Genomic DNA, 17,500 nt, shown 5'->3' with positions numbered 1-17,500 from the left:
ATATCGAGAATTGCGCGATGTAACCGTAAACGTTGTTAGAGAGATTCCTTAGTGTTAATGTCAATGCCAATGAAATCGAATACTGTGTAATTGACCTGGAACGTGAAGCAGAACATTGTTGACACACATTGAAATTCCCCGCGAACGAGTCGTTTACATCATTTCACTTTTCAAGCCGTTATTTTTATCATTGATCTATTCTAAATCTTTATTGTATACGCAATGTTCTAAGAAAATTTTATTTTATTATATATATATATATATATATATATATATATATAATAATAAATAATTTTTCAGAACATTGTTCTGTTTTTGATATTTAGCCGACAATTTTATTGTCTACTAAAATATAGGAAGAATGATATTGGAATTATGTTGTAAACATAATTAGAATTTCCCCGTTGAATTATAAGTATAATAATATTGTGAGCGCTTTGTAAAAATGCGACAGCTGCAAACCGCACGCGAGAAGACGCGTAATCATGCAAAACGCGGATATTAGCCGCAGGGCTGTGCCGTTATATAAAGAACCAGTACACATGTCGATCCACACTCGAACATGATATGTAAGTCGTAATGTGTGCGAAATGAAAACTGCAGTAGGTCGTACTTTCTACGAGAGGACGAGAGAAGACCTGTCTCACAACGGGCCGGTGGCAGTAGGCACCCAAGAGAAAGGAAGGAATCGAACAATGCCTCTCTTAATTACGGCCATCTTAATTATTCGCGTCTTTCTCGCGCGCGTATAATAAACGCAACAACGAATGAGTTTGAGAAGTGCGCAATATTATATCGCAACAATAAAAGCGATGATAATTGAGTCAATAAACAGAAACTTGGGCAATACACGGTATAGATACGTTGGAAAAAAGTAAAAAAGTATCTTGAGCTTTTTTAAATTTTTTAAGTTTATTACAGGATAAATTACGACTGTAATCATTATACAATTATTTTCAAATAATCTTTTAATGCGTTTTCTGTGTTTTCTGTGTTGAGCACAAGAAGAGAAATAAGCAATTATGTAATGGAATATTATCACGTAAAAGATTATTTATGTAAAAAATAAAAAAAATATGTATATGTATATATTGATCTTTGATTCATATTGAATATTTATAGGAGAGAATACGACGTGTCCAGAAACTTTTACTAAGCCACGAGGGTAATCTTCTCATCGATTTTCCACTTCGTTTCAAGCGCCTTGGAAATATAAATTTACGACAATTTATAAATCTTGTGACATATACCGCGCGCCAACTGCCGTTAACTGCGTGGATTCGATTTGCTTTCGCTTTTATCATCTTTTATCTTGCTGTCATATAGCGTATTACCCAATGGAATATTTTAGTAGAATAGAAATCCAAAACATAATTCGCAAAGTAATTAACTGGAGTAATTTATGAAAACTGTCAAACGAAGCCAACGATTTCATACTCTCATACACTTTTCGTCATACTTTCTCTGTAACATTTATTTACTACCGGAAGATTTACTACTACTATTATCAATTTTCTACGGGATAGCACTATATATATATATATTTTTTGAAGTTGAATTGAAAATTATATCCATGTATAAAAAGTTAATGTACGTTTTTTTAACTATCTTAAAACAGCCCGTGTAAATTTCTTGCTACATACGTTATCAAAAAATGAAAAAAGAATTATGATTGTCGTAACTAAACTTCAGGAACGTGTTGTCATTAATTTTTTTTAGTACTGATAATAAATGCCACTGGAAATTATCATATTATTATATAATATACTATATCTTGTATTGACGCGCTCGTGATGTCGAGAATAAAAATTCTATATTGCATAAGATATTGCGCTATTACATAGGGTAAATAAAGAGCAATGACCGCAGCGGTGCATTTTAACGATGCGAAAAATTTTACGATGAAAATTAATTATTTTATAAAAAGCATGGAATAAAAACATATAGATAATAATTAATTTTAAAGTTTATTTGTATATATTGTGTATATTTGTTTTCAAGAAATTTTAATATTTTATTGATTGATAATTTTAAATTATCTGTATGTAGCAATCAATGTAACTTGATAATTTATGCATAAGCAACGGTGTCATCAAACAAGCATATTTTAACTTCATTTAATATTTTACTTCTTTCTGAAGTAAATAAATAACATAATATATTTTGTTTAATGGGCAATATATCTTGGCTCTAGGGTCACATCGTGAACGATCCGCGACCTCGCCTCTCGGTTTCCCAGCAAGCCCAGATACTGAGCGATGTTCAGCAACACCAGCAACGGTACCGGCAACGTCCCGGCACTCAGGACTTCAAGAACCCGCGGGTAACATCTTTCACCTCGTTCGAACAGGCACAGTCCAGCACGCCGTATTCTTCTCTGGCCAAGTACAAGGTTGATCGAGCGAAGCAGTTGCAATTGCAACACTTGCAGCAGCAGCAGCAACAGGTGCAACAGCTTCTACAACAACAACAGCAAAAGATCGCCCAGCAACTTGGTACTTCAAACTTTGTGAACGGCGGTGATGGCACCGTTAGCGTACAAACGCCGCAATTCCAGCGACAATACCAGCAGCAACAGTACAATCAGTACAACCAAAACAACTTCCAGAATATTCATCAAGACCTTTCGCAGCCGCTATTTAGCGATCAGCAAACGTTGCAGTTACAGGATTATCTCGAGAAGCAACGTGAGCTGGAGGTGCTCCAGAAGCAACGGCAGCAGCTGCTGTACGAACAGCAAGAACTGCGTAGGCAACAGGAACTGTTGCGGCTTCAGCAACTCCAGAGACTCACTTCTACAACGCCACTACCGCCAACTGCGACATCAACTCCGATCGCCGTCAGCACTACTTCTATACCATTGTTGCTGTCCTCGCCAACGGCGCGACGTATCACGCCATCGGAAACTGATTTCTTTCTCAAAGCAATTGCTAATCATCAAAAGAAATATACAACGACAGCAGCGAGTACAACTACAACGACCACTACCACGACAACCACGCAGTCACCTCCGCCAGCCAGACGTGTGATTACTTCTAATACTCGTCAGGAGACGGATATACCAGAGAATTTGCTTAGCCTGATTCAAGATCAAGAGGGCCAGTTGTTGCAGCAAGACAAATCGAAGCCACAAATTAAGGTGATCTATCAGACCGACAAATCCAGCACGACGAGGCAGAATTCCGGCGGCAGAAGCAGGAACTCTCAACAATCCGAGCGAGACCTATTGTTAAAACAACTCAAACTCGCCCTAGCCCAATCCGGTGATGACGATGACGTTGCCAGGAATGTCACCACCAGGGATTTGATACTGCCAAACGGCAAGAAGATTCAGGTCATCCACGCGCCGAACGGTTTGTCTTCTGTTGCGTCAAGCGGGATCCCCAACGTTTTGACATCGGCTGTGCCGTCCTCGACGACCACCATCAAGCCGCCGAAAGCGCTTTTCGAGGAGTTAACGAAGGGCGGTGTGCTGCCACCGGGCGCCGATTTCGAGGTCATCCGGCAGAAGAGCGACGGCAGGCTCGAGGAGATTGGCAAGACTCCGATCATCCAGAATCTACCGGTGAAGAAGGTCACGTTTGTCTTGTTGGAGGAACAGCCGGACGGCAGTTACAAGGTGCAGGGTGTTAAGGGTAATGCTAACGACAAGGAGAGCGGCATTGATGTCGAGTCCATCGTCGAGAAGATCAAGAAGGGCGAGCTGAAGCTACCGCCCAGCTCGCTCGGACCGAGCACGCCGTCTTCTACGCTAGAAAACCTTGAGTCCAGCCTCGATCCGAATCTGATAGTATCCACGGGTACGTCTAGGACGCCGGTGTCATCTTATCACTCCGTCAGTTCGACGGCGACCTTCAGGCCCACCACCGTCAGACCTACCTCGGCTAGATACAGCGAAGGGTGAGTACCACGATTCATATAATTTATTTTAGTTAAATAACTTTGTGAGTTTATAACGATTAAAATAAATTATTAAGATGAGTTCGTTTCGCGCATTATGTTCGATTATTAAAATAAAATTCATTTGATCTTGATTTATCATTTGCACTGAACTCAAATTAGTCTTTTTCAATTTTTTTATTCGTTCGTACTTAGCGCAGTAAAGAATTCTGTATAGAAATAAAATTTCCAGCAAGTCAGCAACGACGGAATACATCCCTTACGTCACAGTGTCACCGAACTCGGTGTCCACGACTGACAAGTACGTGACTTCTGCGTCCAGCGTCACGGGCCACGTGTATAACGCCTTGAACACCAACCCGACGAAGACGACCCTGTCAGATCACATCCCGCGGGTAACCACTAAGTACTCGTCGTCCACCAGGAACCAGTTCATCCCAACAATGGCGCCGGTAAACGAGATCGTAACGACGGCGACTCCGACGGCAACGTCCTACTCGCATCATACGCCGAACTCTTACGTCTACTTCACCAAGCATTCGTCTGCGGAGACCTCGTCAGCGGAGGCCGTTCAGACTCCCCAGGAGAATTTGGCCACGTTGTTAAGAAAGGAGGGTCTTTTCGCTATGGCAAAATACCTGAGACAATCGGGATTGGATAATGTGCTAAACGAAACCGGTAAGTTGAATGTTAAACTTGATAATTCAGCTGGTAAAATTAATTAAGGGGATTTAATAATGATTTTAACAGAAGAAGAAGTGTCTTTAATAATTTCCCATTTTATGAACAAAGATAAGAATTCCAGTAACTTTCAAACTTTCCCACAATTTGCATTATTAAATATTAATTAACAGACTTGAATTTTTATATAATGTCAATAAAAACTCGATACTTTTTAGATTTCATGATTTTATGAAGTAAAAACCTTGCAGTCGTTTCAATATTAATGACCTAAAAAACGGTTATTTTATTGCTGTATTAATTTGCTTTATTAATGTTAATGTGATTTCTAAAAATTAAAAAAAGGTGTATAAAACAGGAACAATGAAATATATATACAATAACAGCGTTATGTTTGATAACGATAAGATTTCATTTCAAGAAAAGTTTTAAATTAATAATAAATCTTAGTTTGAGACATGGTAATCTTAAATTAAATTTAAGATTATAATTAAATTTTAACATTATCATAAAAAATAACATCATTTCGGAGATTAATAATAAGTTTTCGTGTAAGTGTCCGGATACAGGTATTGTGTTTAATTACTGGAACATTTACCTTATGCGTGAAAGCGTTAAATATTACAATAAACGAATTACACGAATTTTCTGCGCGGTAATGCAACACCGCTGCATTCTCTTATCCAACAAAATCGCAAGGCGGGACAACTTGCGTCAATGTTGTCGAGGACCAAATGGTTGTACAAATGATCCTTGTTGGTGGCGAGGTAGACACGATGCCTCTTTGCACAATCTACCGCTATTTGTACCTCGCGTTTTCGCTTTAATCGTGCAACGTTCGTCGAAAAAGAAAAATGTTCTCACGACTCGTTGCCCGTTTCGACACTTGCAGACGTCTCTCCGTCTTTTGCGAGAACAAAGGTGCGAGTACGCGTATATATCTCGTTACGCAGACTCTCACAAAGAAGACACGCGATTTCATTAGTCGTTATAATTATCGGCATGACGCCTTCCATCGCTTATCCTATTGTCTCTCTTCTTTGGCCCTTTACCTGTTATTTTCTTCCATCGAGAGACGAGTTTACATCGCAAGTTGAACGCAACTGAAAAGTGCGTTGAAGAATTATGGCAACACACGTGGAAGTTACGTAACATGTTTCCTATGCCACGCACGATAGTGTGATTTTTTTTTTCATTGCGTTTCTGAAGAATTCAGTTCAAGTTGAACTGGATTTCCTTAGCGACACATTAATATCGGTACGCCGATCCTTTCACGCGTTCCCTCGAACACGAATAATTTTCGCCGGACAATAGATAAATGTTCGATTTCGACATATGTTTGTCGAAGAGACGAATCCCATGATCGCGAGGAAAACGTTGACGATCTTTTTACGTACTGACGGTTTATTTGACCGCGTTCGCACGCTCGTTATAGAAAGAAAATAAGCCGCCGCGCGTTTTCTCGCGTGCGAACAAGCGATATTTCCTATAACGGCAATCCCCCGCCTCGGTAACAGTTCCGTTTCTGCCGATACGATATCGCGAACGTAATTATCAAATGGAACATTGTGTAACTTTACGTCACGTTCTCCAACGATATGTATGTCTTTCCTTCGGCGAGGATTATAGATGAACTCACGGCGTGTGCTATGCCCGGAATAGAAGAGAATGTCCGGCGAATATGAGGCGTAATTATGGATACCGATCGCTAGCAAAAGCTGTGCGAAACATTATAGCAACGATTGTGTATCTCTTGACGTTGGATCAAGAAGAATAAAAGGCGAACGTGATTGGTTTCTTTTTTAGATTATATTTTAACAATTGTGCCCAATTAAAATAAAGTTCACAGTTGAAGTAGAAAACGATTCTTATTTCTCTTTGTAAAGATTGCTGAAAGTCTTTTATTATTAATTAAATTCAAAATTGTACTTTGAATTTTTGTTTAATGAAAGATTAATTTTAAATAGAGAGATTTTTGTGATAATTATTTTTGATTGTTTGAGACACACTCTACTGACAAAAAACAGTTCTATTAAGACATTCAAATGTTCTATTTCTGTCTCTAGTTTTGAATATTTTAAAATATTTTAATATTAAATGATGTTTGAATTTAAAACACTAAAACTAAAACGTTTAAAATTGAAATCTTTAACAGCTTTAAACTCGATTTAACTTACTTCTTTGATTTATCTTTTTCTAATTCTTATGACTAGAAAAAAATTAAAAATAAACTTTAAACCAAGTTTAAAGTTGAGCTACATTGATGTAAATCTTAGTATTTTAAATTTTAACACCGTTCAAAACTAAAATATTTTTTAATATTTAAAAAATAGAGACAGAAATAAAAGTATTTTAATATAAAAATTAAACATAAAAAATATCTTTGATATTATTTTGCGACATTACATTTCAGGTCCGTACACCATATTCATCCCTACGGACAAAGCCTTTAGAACATTGCTGGTACAGCTGGGAGGACCGGAGAAAGCTGAGCAGAAGTTCCACGACAATCCGAGACTTCTAAGTGGGGTACGCATCGGTGCTAAAAGCATCATTAATAATTTATACACCGCAACGGTAGATTTCACTGACACCGCAGTTAGCTAACCATAATTAAACTGATTTGCCGCTTTTCTCTAGAAGAGATATGAGGACTCAATTAAACTAATCTTGAAATTAACTGAGCTTAGTAAAATAAAACAAATATTCTCCAGTAAAGTGTTGGTATCTGAATACATATACTGACGAAAATTCTTTGTGCGACAGCTTCTTCTTCATCATGTCATACCGGGAGCCTTCAGGATCGAATCTCTGCAAGACGAGATGACAGGCGTCAGCCTTGCAGGAACGCAATTGCGGGTAAACGAGTACGCGATGCAGGATCACGAATGGAACGATGTAAAAGTAATTTTATGTTTTAAAATCTCCCAATTACGATAAAACCTTTTTCATCTTTTCATTTCATTATTTCTTTGTATTATTTTTCTCAAGTTGCTAAGTTTTTTTTTTTTTTTTTTAATCGTTTGTTTGCCTGTGTATTATTAATAGCTCGCGAGTCATTGCAACATTATTATTTTCATAATGTGATTAGTATATGGTTCATGTGTGCTCGTGCGTGATCCAGTTTATTGACCTTCGCGAATATGCTAGAAATCTTCCGTTCACTCGATGAATATGTCTGAAGCTGTGACAACTCCATCATCCGCTTCTCAAGATTCCAGATAACACGCGTGACTAAAAAATTACAAATAGAATACAGAAAAATTATAGCTACAAATCTCTAATAGTTCCATATAAGATTTCGAAATTTTTAATTTCCCTTAATCTCCAAAACACAATGCTCTCCACTCTAGGGGTGCATGTTTTTAATATATACTAAATATACAATTCAGAATACATTTGATGAAGATGATTCCATATTACACGATCGTTTCTCTTCATTTGTAATTTCGCATTGTTTGCAAACAGGTAACGACGATAAACGGGGCACGTGTCGCGCCTAACAAACGGGACATCGAGATCCCTCAAGGTATCGCCCACGCTGTCGACAGGGTCATGTTCCCGCTTCCAGTCGGCGATTTGGTGCAAACCCTGCAGGCCGATCGTGAGAGGAGGTTCACCACGTTCCTCAGAATGCTACACGTGTCTGGCTTAGAGGACACGCTAGCAGGTAAGTTAGAAATCTAAGCGAGAGAATTAAAAATTTAAAAGAATTCAGTTTGAATCACTGTGCCTATTCTGTATTTTTGATCTGCAAATTGAAACGCATTATTCTGAGAATCCTCTTATAATACTTTAACAAAAGATGTTATTCTAGGGCCGAAGACGTTCACAGTCTTCGCACCAACCGATTCTGCTTTCACCGATGCGTCTACAAAGAATGGCGCTCCAATTTGGACCGATGAGGACGGGCCGGAAGCAGCGAAGGCAATAATCTCGCGGCATGTGATTCCCACGACTCTTTACACGGCCGGAATGAGATATTACATTCAAAAGGACACCCTTCGCCCACAGTCGCCGGTTCATATCCACAAAAACGGCGGTAGATAATTCAACTTGTGTAATAGTAAAACTCGTGTTTTAATAGCTAATTCTAAAAAAAAAACTTTTATTATATAACAATATCGAAATAGATCTTTCAGATAATACAGAATATATTATTTTAGGACGAGTACGAGTGAACGAAGCACACGTTGTAACACATAACGTGCCAGCGACGAATGGTGTATTACATGCTATCGACGGTGTTCTATAAAACTACAGTTCATAATGAATGAAAAAATTGACGATTCAGATGATGTACAAGTTGCAACCATGCAGGTGATAATTGTACGATAATTTCGAATAATTCATAACATTGTAAACTTATTTGTATCTATAGTTTCTCTGAAAAGTTGAAGACCTCGATAAGCGAATGTAAATTGTTTGCGTAAGTGCGGTCGAAGACGTGGCAATTATTATTGTATCAAACCGAGTAGTATAAATATCCGCCGTGTCGCGATTTGATTTGGTCACCAAAAAAATTGATGTGTTATGCCATAGGTGTCGCGAAATCGGAGGAAAAAGTAACGAGACCATTTTTAACGTACATGTGTAATATTAATTTATATAAGATAAGCAGTATCGGAGATTCGTATACTCGTGTCACGCGCACACAAGAGTACGGAATATTAATCGCTATTGTATAGCATGGTAATGCAATACCATACTTTAGTTCATAGCTCACATCTTTTTATAAATAAATGTACAGAATGTATATCTTTACGATTGTATTTACAAAAATGTTCCCTGACATTCCTAAACGATATTCCTATTTAATAACGAAATTTTTACATCTTTATTTATTAAATAATCATAATCGCTAGAATATGAAATTATTGATTTCTTATTCGCTTGATTTCTATATGTACAATACTAGATACATTTAGTAAACATAAGTAACGTTACCAGTTTGGTTGTCTATATATTAATCTTAATACATTCTAATAAATTTCCTTCAAACAAGAGTGACTTTTTGTTTAGCTTCCATTTTGTCTAAGCCGGTGACAAAAAAGTGATGACTTTGCACTTCTCGAATTATAGTTAAGTCAAGATGTAAAAACTGTGATTCTCTTATAAGAAATAATCAATCTACCACTATTTTGATTCGACTAATCAACTATTCTGGAAAATTATCTAATAATTAGTCTTATATTTCTTAATTTCTACCATTATATGATGGATATTTGTAAGTTGTGTGCGCGCATTCTGTGGCAAGATCTTGTGGAGACGATTGTAATATTGCACCAACTGTGTCATCGCGCACTGCACTAACGAACTGCCGAGCACCAGGCTGGGAAACGACTGTAATACCTCTCGATTTATCTCTTCTAACGCTCGCTTCCAATTATTTGTGAAAGATTGCACTAGGACCAATGCTTTACCCTCCTGCCGTTTCAAATCATCGGCCTGGCCCTTTTCAATCAGAGTTTCCGATTCTTTCACTAACTGAATTATACTACCAAAGTGCGGGCTCAGGATTTCTTCGACAAATTCAGAGGAACGGGCATTTAACAGTTCTCGAAAGCTCTCGGCTTCTTTCGAGGTCTCTCGCGTCCTTTCCTGCGGTAAAATATAGCACCTTGATTCTTAATACATTAACTTTGATAAATTTTTTGACATGTTAAATAAAATTTACTTACCATTAATACCCTAAGTACTAAATCGTAATTATTGATAAGAAATACTAATTGCTGTGTCCGAGTCGGAAAAATAGATGCCATTCTCAGCAGGAAGCATTGTACAGCTTCTCTTAATTCTGCCAATAACTGAGTTGTCCCTTCGCAAGGAAATCCTTCAACTACACTTACAATTGCTGCGCTAAATTCCGCGTATCTTCTAGTAATCTAAAAGTTTATAAAACATTAGCAATATTATACATATTAAAATGTTACATAATAATCAAATGTCATAAAAATCTTTTTACACTTACATAATGCGGACCAGTCTCCTTGTTGAATTTCGATGGATCGCAATCCTTTACACTGTTTATATTTAATTGAAACACAAATTCAAACCTAAAAAAAAAATAAAATTAAACTGTAAAATGATATAGAATATTAAAATAATTATTGTAATTATTTTTAAATACATTTAAGTACCTAGGCCAAATTATAGACCTCAAAGTGTCCCAGTATTTATCCAATGCTGGTACAGCTCTTTTGTGACATAGCAATTGATAACGCATCACTAAATGTAAGCAGAGAAATAGAGCAATTGTATCATAACAATCTTCAACAAACGATTGTAAATTTTTTATCAAAAGACTCAATGTTTTTCCCATAATCTGTCAAGAGAAAGGAGTAATTTATATCATAAATACGTATATATGTTTAAATAAATCGAATTATAATGATTAAATATGACTAATCTCTTACCTGATTGAAAATATCTAACGCCTGTGCATTGCGAACTTTGAAAAATTCTATTAGAAACAGATATTCTCTACAGCCATTATCAGCCACAGCATATTGTTCACTTCTAAATAGGGCTTCGTAATGATACTATAAAATTATAACATTTATTTAAAAAACAGTTGCTTTTATAAGGGATACACAAGTTATAATTATCTATATATTGTTGATATTTACCCGCGTTTTAGAGGCAGTATGTGGGACAAGTATAGATTCTTCAAATTGAGAAGACAAAACTTGACCTCTTGTGTCTATAGAAAACACAGTACCTTTGTGCTTTAACGTCGTTTTATGAAATATACTGCTTCTACCTGCTGTGTCTTCAACTCCCATTAAATCATCCTTCGACGTTCTCTCTTCAAACTTTTAAAAATAATCATTCAACTTCGTGTTTCAACTTATTTAAATAATATCAATTATTTGGTTCCATTTTTACCTGCAATTTCATCAATCTCGACGAATATGACTTGAAATATGAATAATATATTTTACTCATAGTGTCAATGTACTCCCCACAGATCTCCTCAGCCACATTTCTCTCATTCGCTAAGATAAACTCAAAGAAGAATTTGTACTTCAACATATTGTTCTGTGGCACTTGATAATTTGACATTGGCTTTCTAAATTTATAAATTTGCTCTAATAAGTATGTCCTGATTTTTGCCATCGCCTTCACCTTTAGCTTCTCTAGTATATCTTTCACATCCAAGCAAGACTTGGCCTCCTTGAAGCTTTGTTCCTTCACAAAATTGATTTTATGATTCAGAATTTGCAGCTGAATCAGAAATTCCTTATCTGTCACTGGACAGTCCATAATACCACTGCCAATAGAATTAATATATATTTAACAAAATTATTTTTTAAACATTCTTTTTTAAAACATCAATTTAAGAAGTCTCTTACTCAATCAGAGCCTCAGATACTGTCATATCCTCAATAAATTGGCTAAGCGGCCCTCGTATTATTTGCCTATTAGACAGTTGCTGGCTCATAGAAACAGACTTACGCTGCAAACTGAGTATCTCGGAACTGATATTTCCCAGTGCTGACTGAAAATTCATCAGCATTGACTCCATTTTCTGTAAACAAAAGGTAACAATGCTGAAGTCTCTCTCTCTCTCTCTCTCTCTGAGAAAGCTTTGTTCAATTGGTAGCATTACTTTAAGAATTATTAAAACAAACTATGCAAATAATGCATTTAATTACATATAATAATAAAATACTATTAGGATCATTATGCTAAATTTAATTTTACAATTATACATTTAATTTTATTTTTGCGATTGTTTCTCAAGTGCTGTTAGCTTTTCATATTTACTTAAATGTATCATCACTGAAGATGATCAAATTTATTGAAACATGAAACACCATTTTAATATTGTATTTATAAAATTCTAATATATATGTTTGGCACAAATAATTAGGTTGCTCCATTAGCTTTCATTCAATATTCTTGATTTAATCTTACAAGTCTTTAACTATAATTATGTAGTTAACAAATTTTTAATATTGAATTATAAGGGGAATAATTTTTTATAATCATAAATTTCCTTAATCGTATTTTTATCAGCAAGATGTCATTTTGTGTCTTACACGTTGACGTATTAAAGACCTAATACGTCAACAGCGCGAACTTTAGCCTAACCCTCCAGGATATTGTCGCAAGCGGCAATCTGATTATGCAAAACTGGCTATGTTCTCGCTTCCTTGATGTAATCTTGGATCGACTTGTTCTCGACCTCTTTGAGCTCCTTCTCGATTTGCCTGGCGTACTGACGCAAGTCGGTGCCAGTCTTGAGCACCTCCTGAACGACATCGTCGCTGAGGTCTTGCGGAAGTCGCTCTCATTGTCAAGATATCTATTTCGGTCATTTCTCGATTCCTCTCTTATGTGGTCTCGCAATGAAATCTAACGCAACTCAGGCGGTAACCGAACGCTTTAAACAGAAGAAGGTTGCTTCAACTGTCTCACACTGTGACACATCTAAATTCTAATCACAATTCTAATCACGAAGTGTCTAATTGTCAACACGCTCCAAGCTCAGCTGAGCCCCGGCTGTGATCTTGGAAAGCCTGTCGAATTAGCCAATGGCATGTCATCGTCACGCCATTCATCCAATGAACAACTCACGTGGCTCACGTGATTCACGTGACACACGTGTGTACAGCTGATGACGAATTCCTCATCTCTTCTTGGCTCGTCCCGGTCTAACCAAAATTCTCCATAGCTCGCCGTTCTAACGGATCGTGTATTTATCTTTCTTTCCGTCCTTCAATGTGACCTGAGACAGCGCGCAAGTGGCACATGACGTTCGCAAAATTTTGGACAGAGTCGGGGATTCCAAATTAATTCGCAAGATATCGTTTTTAACTCATTGACACAACGTAGAAAGTACAAGTTTTATCTGTGATCTGTGTGATCTTATTTCGTAATCTGTATCTTTTTATTTTCCTCCCAGATTGTGTTCCACGTTAAATTCTTAGTATTATCGCGCCAACGGCTCGTTCAGCCCATCATCAATCATGCCTAAATGCTCGAAAGTTGATGTGAAGGAGAGCCAAGATGCAACTTGCTATAAACGTCACGTAAGCATGTGTAAAGACGAACGGAAACGCTGCATAGGAACGATGATTTTAACTTCCCTGACGAGCGAGGCATTCGTCACCCGTTACGATAAATTGACAGAGCTCAGCGCGCAGCTCGCGACCAACCTCAGGATTTCCCAAAGCCTCCAATTCAAAAGACTGAACACGAGGTGCAATGGGGAGATTGTATCAAGTGAAATCAAAGGACAGGTCGCATCTAATCTTCCTCATGATGCCGTGCAAGATAATACAATGCATTTCACGCAAGAGGCAAGCACATCTCAGACTTCTCAGGATGACAGATCGGAAGGGAAGCACTCTGGTGCTGTACAAAAATGTCAAAACTCTGTGAAAGAGAGAACGGAGGTCGATGAGAACGCAATAGTCTTGGCAAATAATGAATGCAAGACTGAAAATTTAGTTACAAATCAGGTTGGACATGTATAATGTATAAATCTTTCTTTAATCTTATTCTTGTCTATAAAGAACATTCTTTCTATAAATGTTTTGTAATAAAAATTTACATTATCAATGCATTATGTAATCGTAATGAAACTATTATACTTTATCACTTTATATATTAATAGTAATTATTTTTCTGTTAGGCCAATACTCATAATAACAAGAGAAAACGCTCGAGATTGAGGAAAAATACAAAAAATAATGCAGAAGTGGAAAACAATTCAAGTGTAGGGAATATACAGAAAGAAAACTGTGGCACAGATGAAATAAAAACCAATAATGAAGGGAAGAAAATGGAAAAAGTGTTCAAGAAGCTATTTTCAAATTACATACCAGTGCCAAGAATGATGAATATTTTAAATAAACAATCATCATCCCATAATGTACAATATATAAAAGGGCACATCCGTATAAATCCTTTTTGTAGATATGCCTATTTACATATGGATAATGAGGAACGCGATCTGCTAATTGTTGGTCTACCAAACAGAAATCGTGCTTTTGAGGGGGATCTAGTTGTGGCATGTATACTCCCCGAAAAATACTGGCACAAGTGTGCCGATGGAGAAATACAGAAGACCGGTAAAGTTGTTTGTATATTGGAAAAAATGCATTCGAGAAAAGCAGTCGGATATTTAAAGAAACAGGACTCGCTCTTTGTATTTTACCCGAGAGATCAGAGGATACCACTAGTTGATATACTTCCTGAATCGGTGCCATCTTTGTATCATGATCAGCCAGAACTTTATAAGAATATAATATTTTTTGTTAATATTGATTTCTGGGAGCAACTACATGCATTTGGGTAAGTCTGCAGTGCATCTGTATAAAGTATAGAGTAACATCACAATTTTCAAAAGCTCAATTTTATCCCATTATTTTTTAACTTTTTTGACGAATTTTTTAAAATCTTGAAAAGTATTTTGAAGAAATATTAAAATATTTAGAAGTACTCATGGAGAAAAAATGGGAAAGGTGCTGTTTAATAAGAAAGTGAAAATGAATGGGTTAAAAATTTATCATCATACATTTATAGTGGCATTCTTGTCTTCTATTATTTCTAATCCTTATATTTATATTTACAGACGGATTATTTCAATAGTGGGTAAAAGTGGAGAGATAGATACAGAATTAAAAGCAATAATACTTGAAAATAATTTAGATGTATCCCCATATCATGAAACGCTGTTAAAAGGACTCCCAGGTAGTGATTATACTTTAACAGAGGCTGACATGAAAAATAGAGAGGACTGGAGACACGAATGCGTTTTTTCCATAGATCCTCTCACAGCTGTAGATATAGATGACGCCATTTCTTGTAAAGTCTTGGATAATGGAAACTACGAAGTAATTGCATTCAATAATACATTAAATTCAACTATAGCATATGAGATATGTTGTTTAACAAGCTGTTTATTAATTTTAGATCGCTGTACATATATCGGACGTCACGCACTACTTAGAATTTTTCTCTCCATTAGATAAGGAAGTTCTCAAGCGAGCTACCACTGTTTATTTACCACACATGACTTCTCATATGCTACCGGAGCAACTATGTAAAGTTTGTTCCTTACTGCCTGGAAAAGATAGATTAGCCTTTTCCGTAATTTGGGAAATAACGCTGAATGCCGAAATTATAAAGCATCGTTTCGCAAAAACTGTGATAAGATCGTGCTGTCAAATGTCTTACGACTCGGCTCAAATCATGATTGATAATCCAGACAAGTCCTGGCCTGAAGATTTTCTCGAAATAAAGGGAGACTACACAGTATCGTTATTGTCTGACATAGTGAACAAATTATTTAAATTATCCACTCAATTGCAAAAGAAACGATTTGTGCATGGTGCACTCAGATTAGATCAACCGAAATTACATATACGTTTAGATTTTACGAATAGTCAAGAACATGGGATTCCGATACCTGTGGACTATTGTACGTACGAAAGAAACAGTAGCAACAGGTGAGCTCTTCAGTTACTTATATCTCTCTTCTGACATTATTTAAATTACGCGTAAAAAATTCTAACTCCATTTTTTTTATTATTAATTAATGTACCTGTCTCATTATGTTAATGTATCTGTTTCAGTCTTATAGAGGAATTGATGCTGTTAGCAAATATGACAGTCGCCGAGAAATTATTCAACGCAATTCCTAAAATGGCTTTATTACGTATTCATAAAGAACCATCCAAGCACTGTCTCAATACGGTCTATAACATATTGCAAAAGTATGGAATTCATTTGAATATTGAAAACAGCTGGAGCCTTACAAGCCAGCATCAGTCGCTACGAACCAGAAAATAATTTCGTTGCTGTTGATTCTATGAAATATATTATGATGGTCATCATAAACCTGTGTTCAAAGTCTATGACAGTAAGAATTATTTTTTATATTACATAAATTTTTATAAACGTTACCGATGCAGATAAGTAGTGATGGAAGATTTGTATTTTGATGATTTTATAATATTGAAAATGTTATTTTCCACAGCGTGCAGAATATATATGCGCATCTACTACTTCACCGTACAATTTAAAACACTATGCATTAAGTGTACCTCTTTATACGCATTTTACCTCTCCCATTCGAAGGTATTCTGATTGCGTAGTTCATCGCTTGCTCAGTGCAACGCTCGAAAATAAGCCTTTACCCGAGAAGTGGACGGTTAAGTTGTGTTCCAAGTACGTTAATGCGTTACGAAAGCAGAATAGAATAAAATTTACTTCGATAAACTTTTACTTACTTCCCATTTTCACAGGATTGCAACCAATTGCAATGTAAAGAAATATAGTGCGAACTAGCTCAAGAACAGAGCACGGAGGTGTTTTTCGCGTATATGGTAGGCCTTGCAGGCGGCTTTGAAGCGGCAGCTATTGTAATGTGCGTGTGAGAGAAGACGGTATAGAGATTATTCTCTGTGATACTGGCATAAAGTTAAAAATAAGTCTTAAGGACATAGAATACGTTGCCACAACGAAGTATTCCGCAAATGATGTCCCAACTATAACTGTTAATTGGAAGGAGCCTGCTATTGTACAGGTAGTACTATAAATATTTTGTATAATGTATTCACAATAGTATATCAATATGATTATTAGTACTTAAATATCTGCTTATGCAAATTTTGTTTTTTAGATAATTAATTTGTTTAGCATGGTGCGTGTACATGTAAACAAAATTAGTGAAGAATTGCGTCTGAAGGCAACTCTTCTACCACCGTCCCAACAGTAGAGGTTTAGTTCATTTGTAATTGACTATTTATGATTTGATAGAATTATTACAACGTATGACAAATTTTCTAACAATTAGAAAATATTAGAAAATTTATGAATATTCATGTATCTCTGTATACATGGAAAATATAGCAATTTGGAGGATTATTTTAAATTATAAATTATTGCAATTAATAACAATATA

The 17,500-nt window shown here is 36.3% G+C and overlaps 3 protein-coding genes across 3 annotated transcripts in view; 2 read left to right on the top strand and 1 right to left on the bottom strand.

The window, feature by feature from the left end:
- LOC118648674 overlaps window positions 1-9,337 on the top strand; it is a gene marked incomplete at its 5' end in the record, with an annotated part of 26,007 nt that extends 16,670 nt beyond the window's left edge. The window contains 7 exons of the mRNA XM_036295046.1: window positions 2,195-3,900; window positions 4,133-4,578; window positions 6,995-7,110; window positions 7,348-7,485; window positions 8,050-8,251; window positions 8,399-8,623; window positions 8,748-9,337. Of these exons, the coding sequence (XP_036150939.1) occupies window positions 2,195-3,900; window positions 4,133-4,578; window positions 6,995-7,110; window positions 7,348-7,485; window positions 8,050-8,251; window positions 8,399-8,623; window positions 8,748-8,836 (2,922 nt within the window). The remainder of the gene's footprint in view (window positions 1-2,194; window positions 3,901-4,132; window positions 4,579-6,994; window positions 7,111-7,347; window positions 7,486-8,049; window positions 8,252-8,398; window positions 8,624-8,747) is intronic.
- On the bottom strand, window positions 8,660-12,830 carry LOC118648675 (vacuolar protein sorting-associated protein 52 homolog). The gene is made up of 9 exons (XM_036295047.1): window positions 12,680-12,830; window positions 11,937-12,112; window positions 11,470-11,854; window positions 11,211-11,396; window positions 10,998-11,123; window positions 10,722-10,906; window positions 10,553-10,637; window positions 10,263-10,466; window positions 8,660-10,182 (listed from the first exon to the last, which is right to left on the bottom strand). Exons 2-9 carry the CDS (start codon window positions 12,107-12,109, stop codon window positions 9,757-9,759), a joined length of 1,770 nt encoding a protein of 589 aa, XP_036150940.1. The 5' UTR covers window positions 12,110-12,112; window positions 12,680-12,830; the 3' UTR covers window positions 8,660-9,756.
- Window positions 12,831-13,118: 288 nt separating this feature from the next.
- On the top strand, window positions 13,119-17,436 carry LOC118644094 (DIS3-like exonuclease 2). Its single transcript, XM_036295048.1, is given in 11 exon segments — window positions 13,119-14,051; window positions 14,225-14,886; window positions 15,167-15,428; window positions 15,508-16,043; window positions 16,170-16,335; window positions 16,337-16,456; window positions 16,574-16,764; window positions 16,842-16,876; window positions 16,879-16,967; window positions 16,970-17,122; window positions 17,219-17,436. Coding segments are annotated over 11 exon segments (2,805 nt in total). The 5' UTR covers window positions 13,119-13,556; the 3' UTR covers window positions 17,315-17,436.
- Window positions 17,437-17,500: the final 64 nt, after the last annotated feature.

This window comes from Monomorium pharaonis, unplaced genomic scaffold (assembly GCF_013373865.1).
Source record: "Monomorium pharaonis isolate MP-MQ-018 unplaced genomic scaffold, ASM1337386v2 scaffold_59, whole genome shotgun sequence".
NCBI lineage: Eukaryota > Metazoa > Arthropoda > Insecta > Hymenoptera > Formicidae > Monomorium > Monomorium pharaonis.
The sequence above is the reverse complement of the archived record's forward strand: the minus strand, read 5'-3'. Positions and strand labels throughout refer to the sequence as shown.

Bases quoted from the DNA above. Each gene is read 5' to 3' on its own strand.
- LOC118648675 (XM_036295047.1), bottom strand. From the start codon at position 12,109: ATGGAGTCAATGCTGATGAATTTTCAGTCAGCACTGGGAAATATCAGT. The intron at 11,124-11,210 runs GTAAATATCAAC...ATAATTTTATAG, and splicing joins ATACTGCCTCTAAAACGCGG to TATCATTACGAAGCCCTATT. The intron at 10,183-10,262 runs GTAAGTAAATTT...ATTTTACCGCAG, and splicing joins TAGTACTTAGGGTATTAATG to GAAAGGACGCGAGAGACCTC.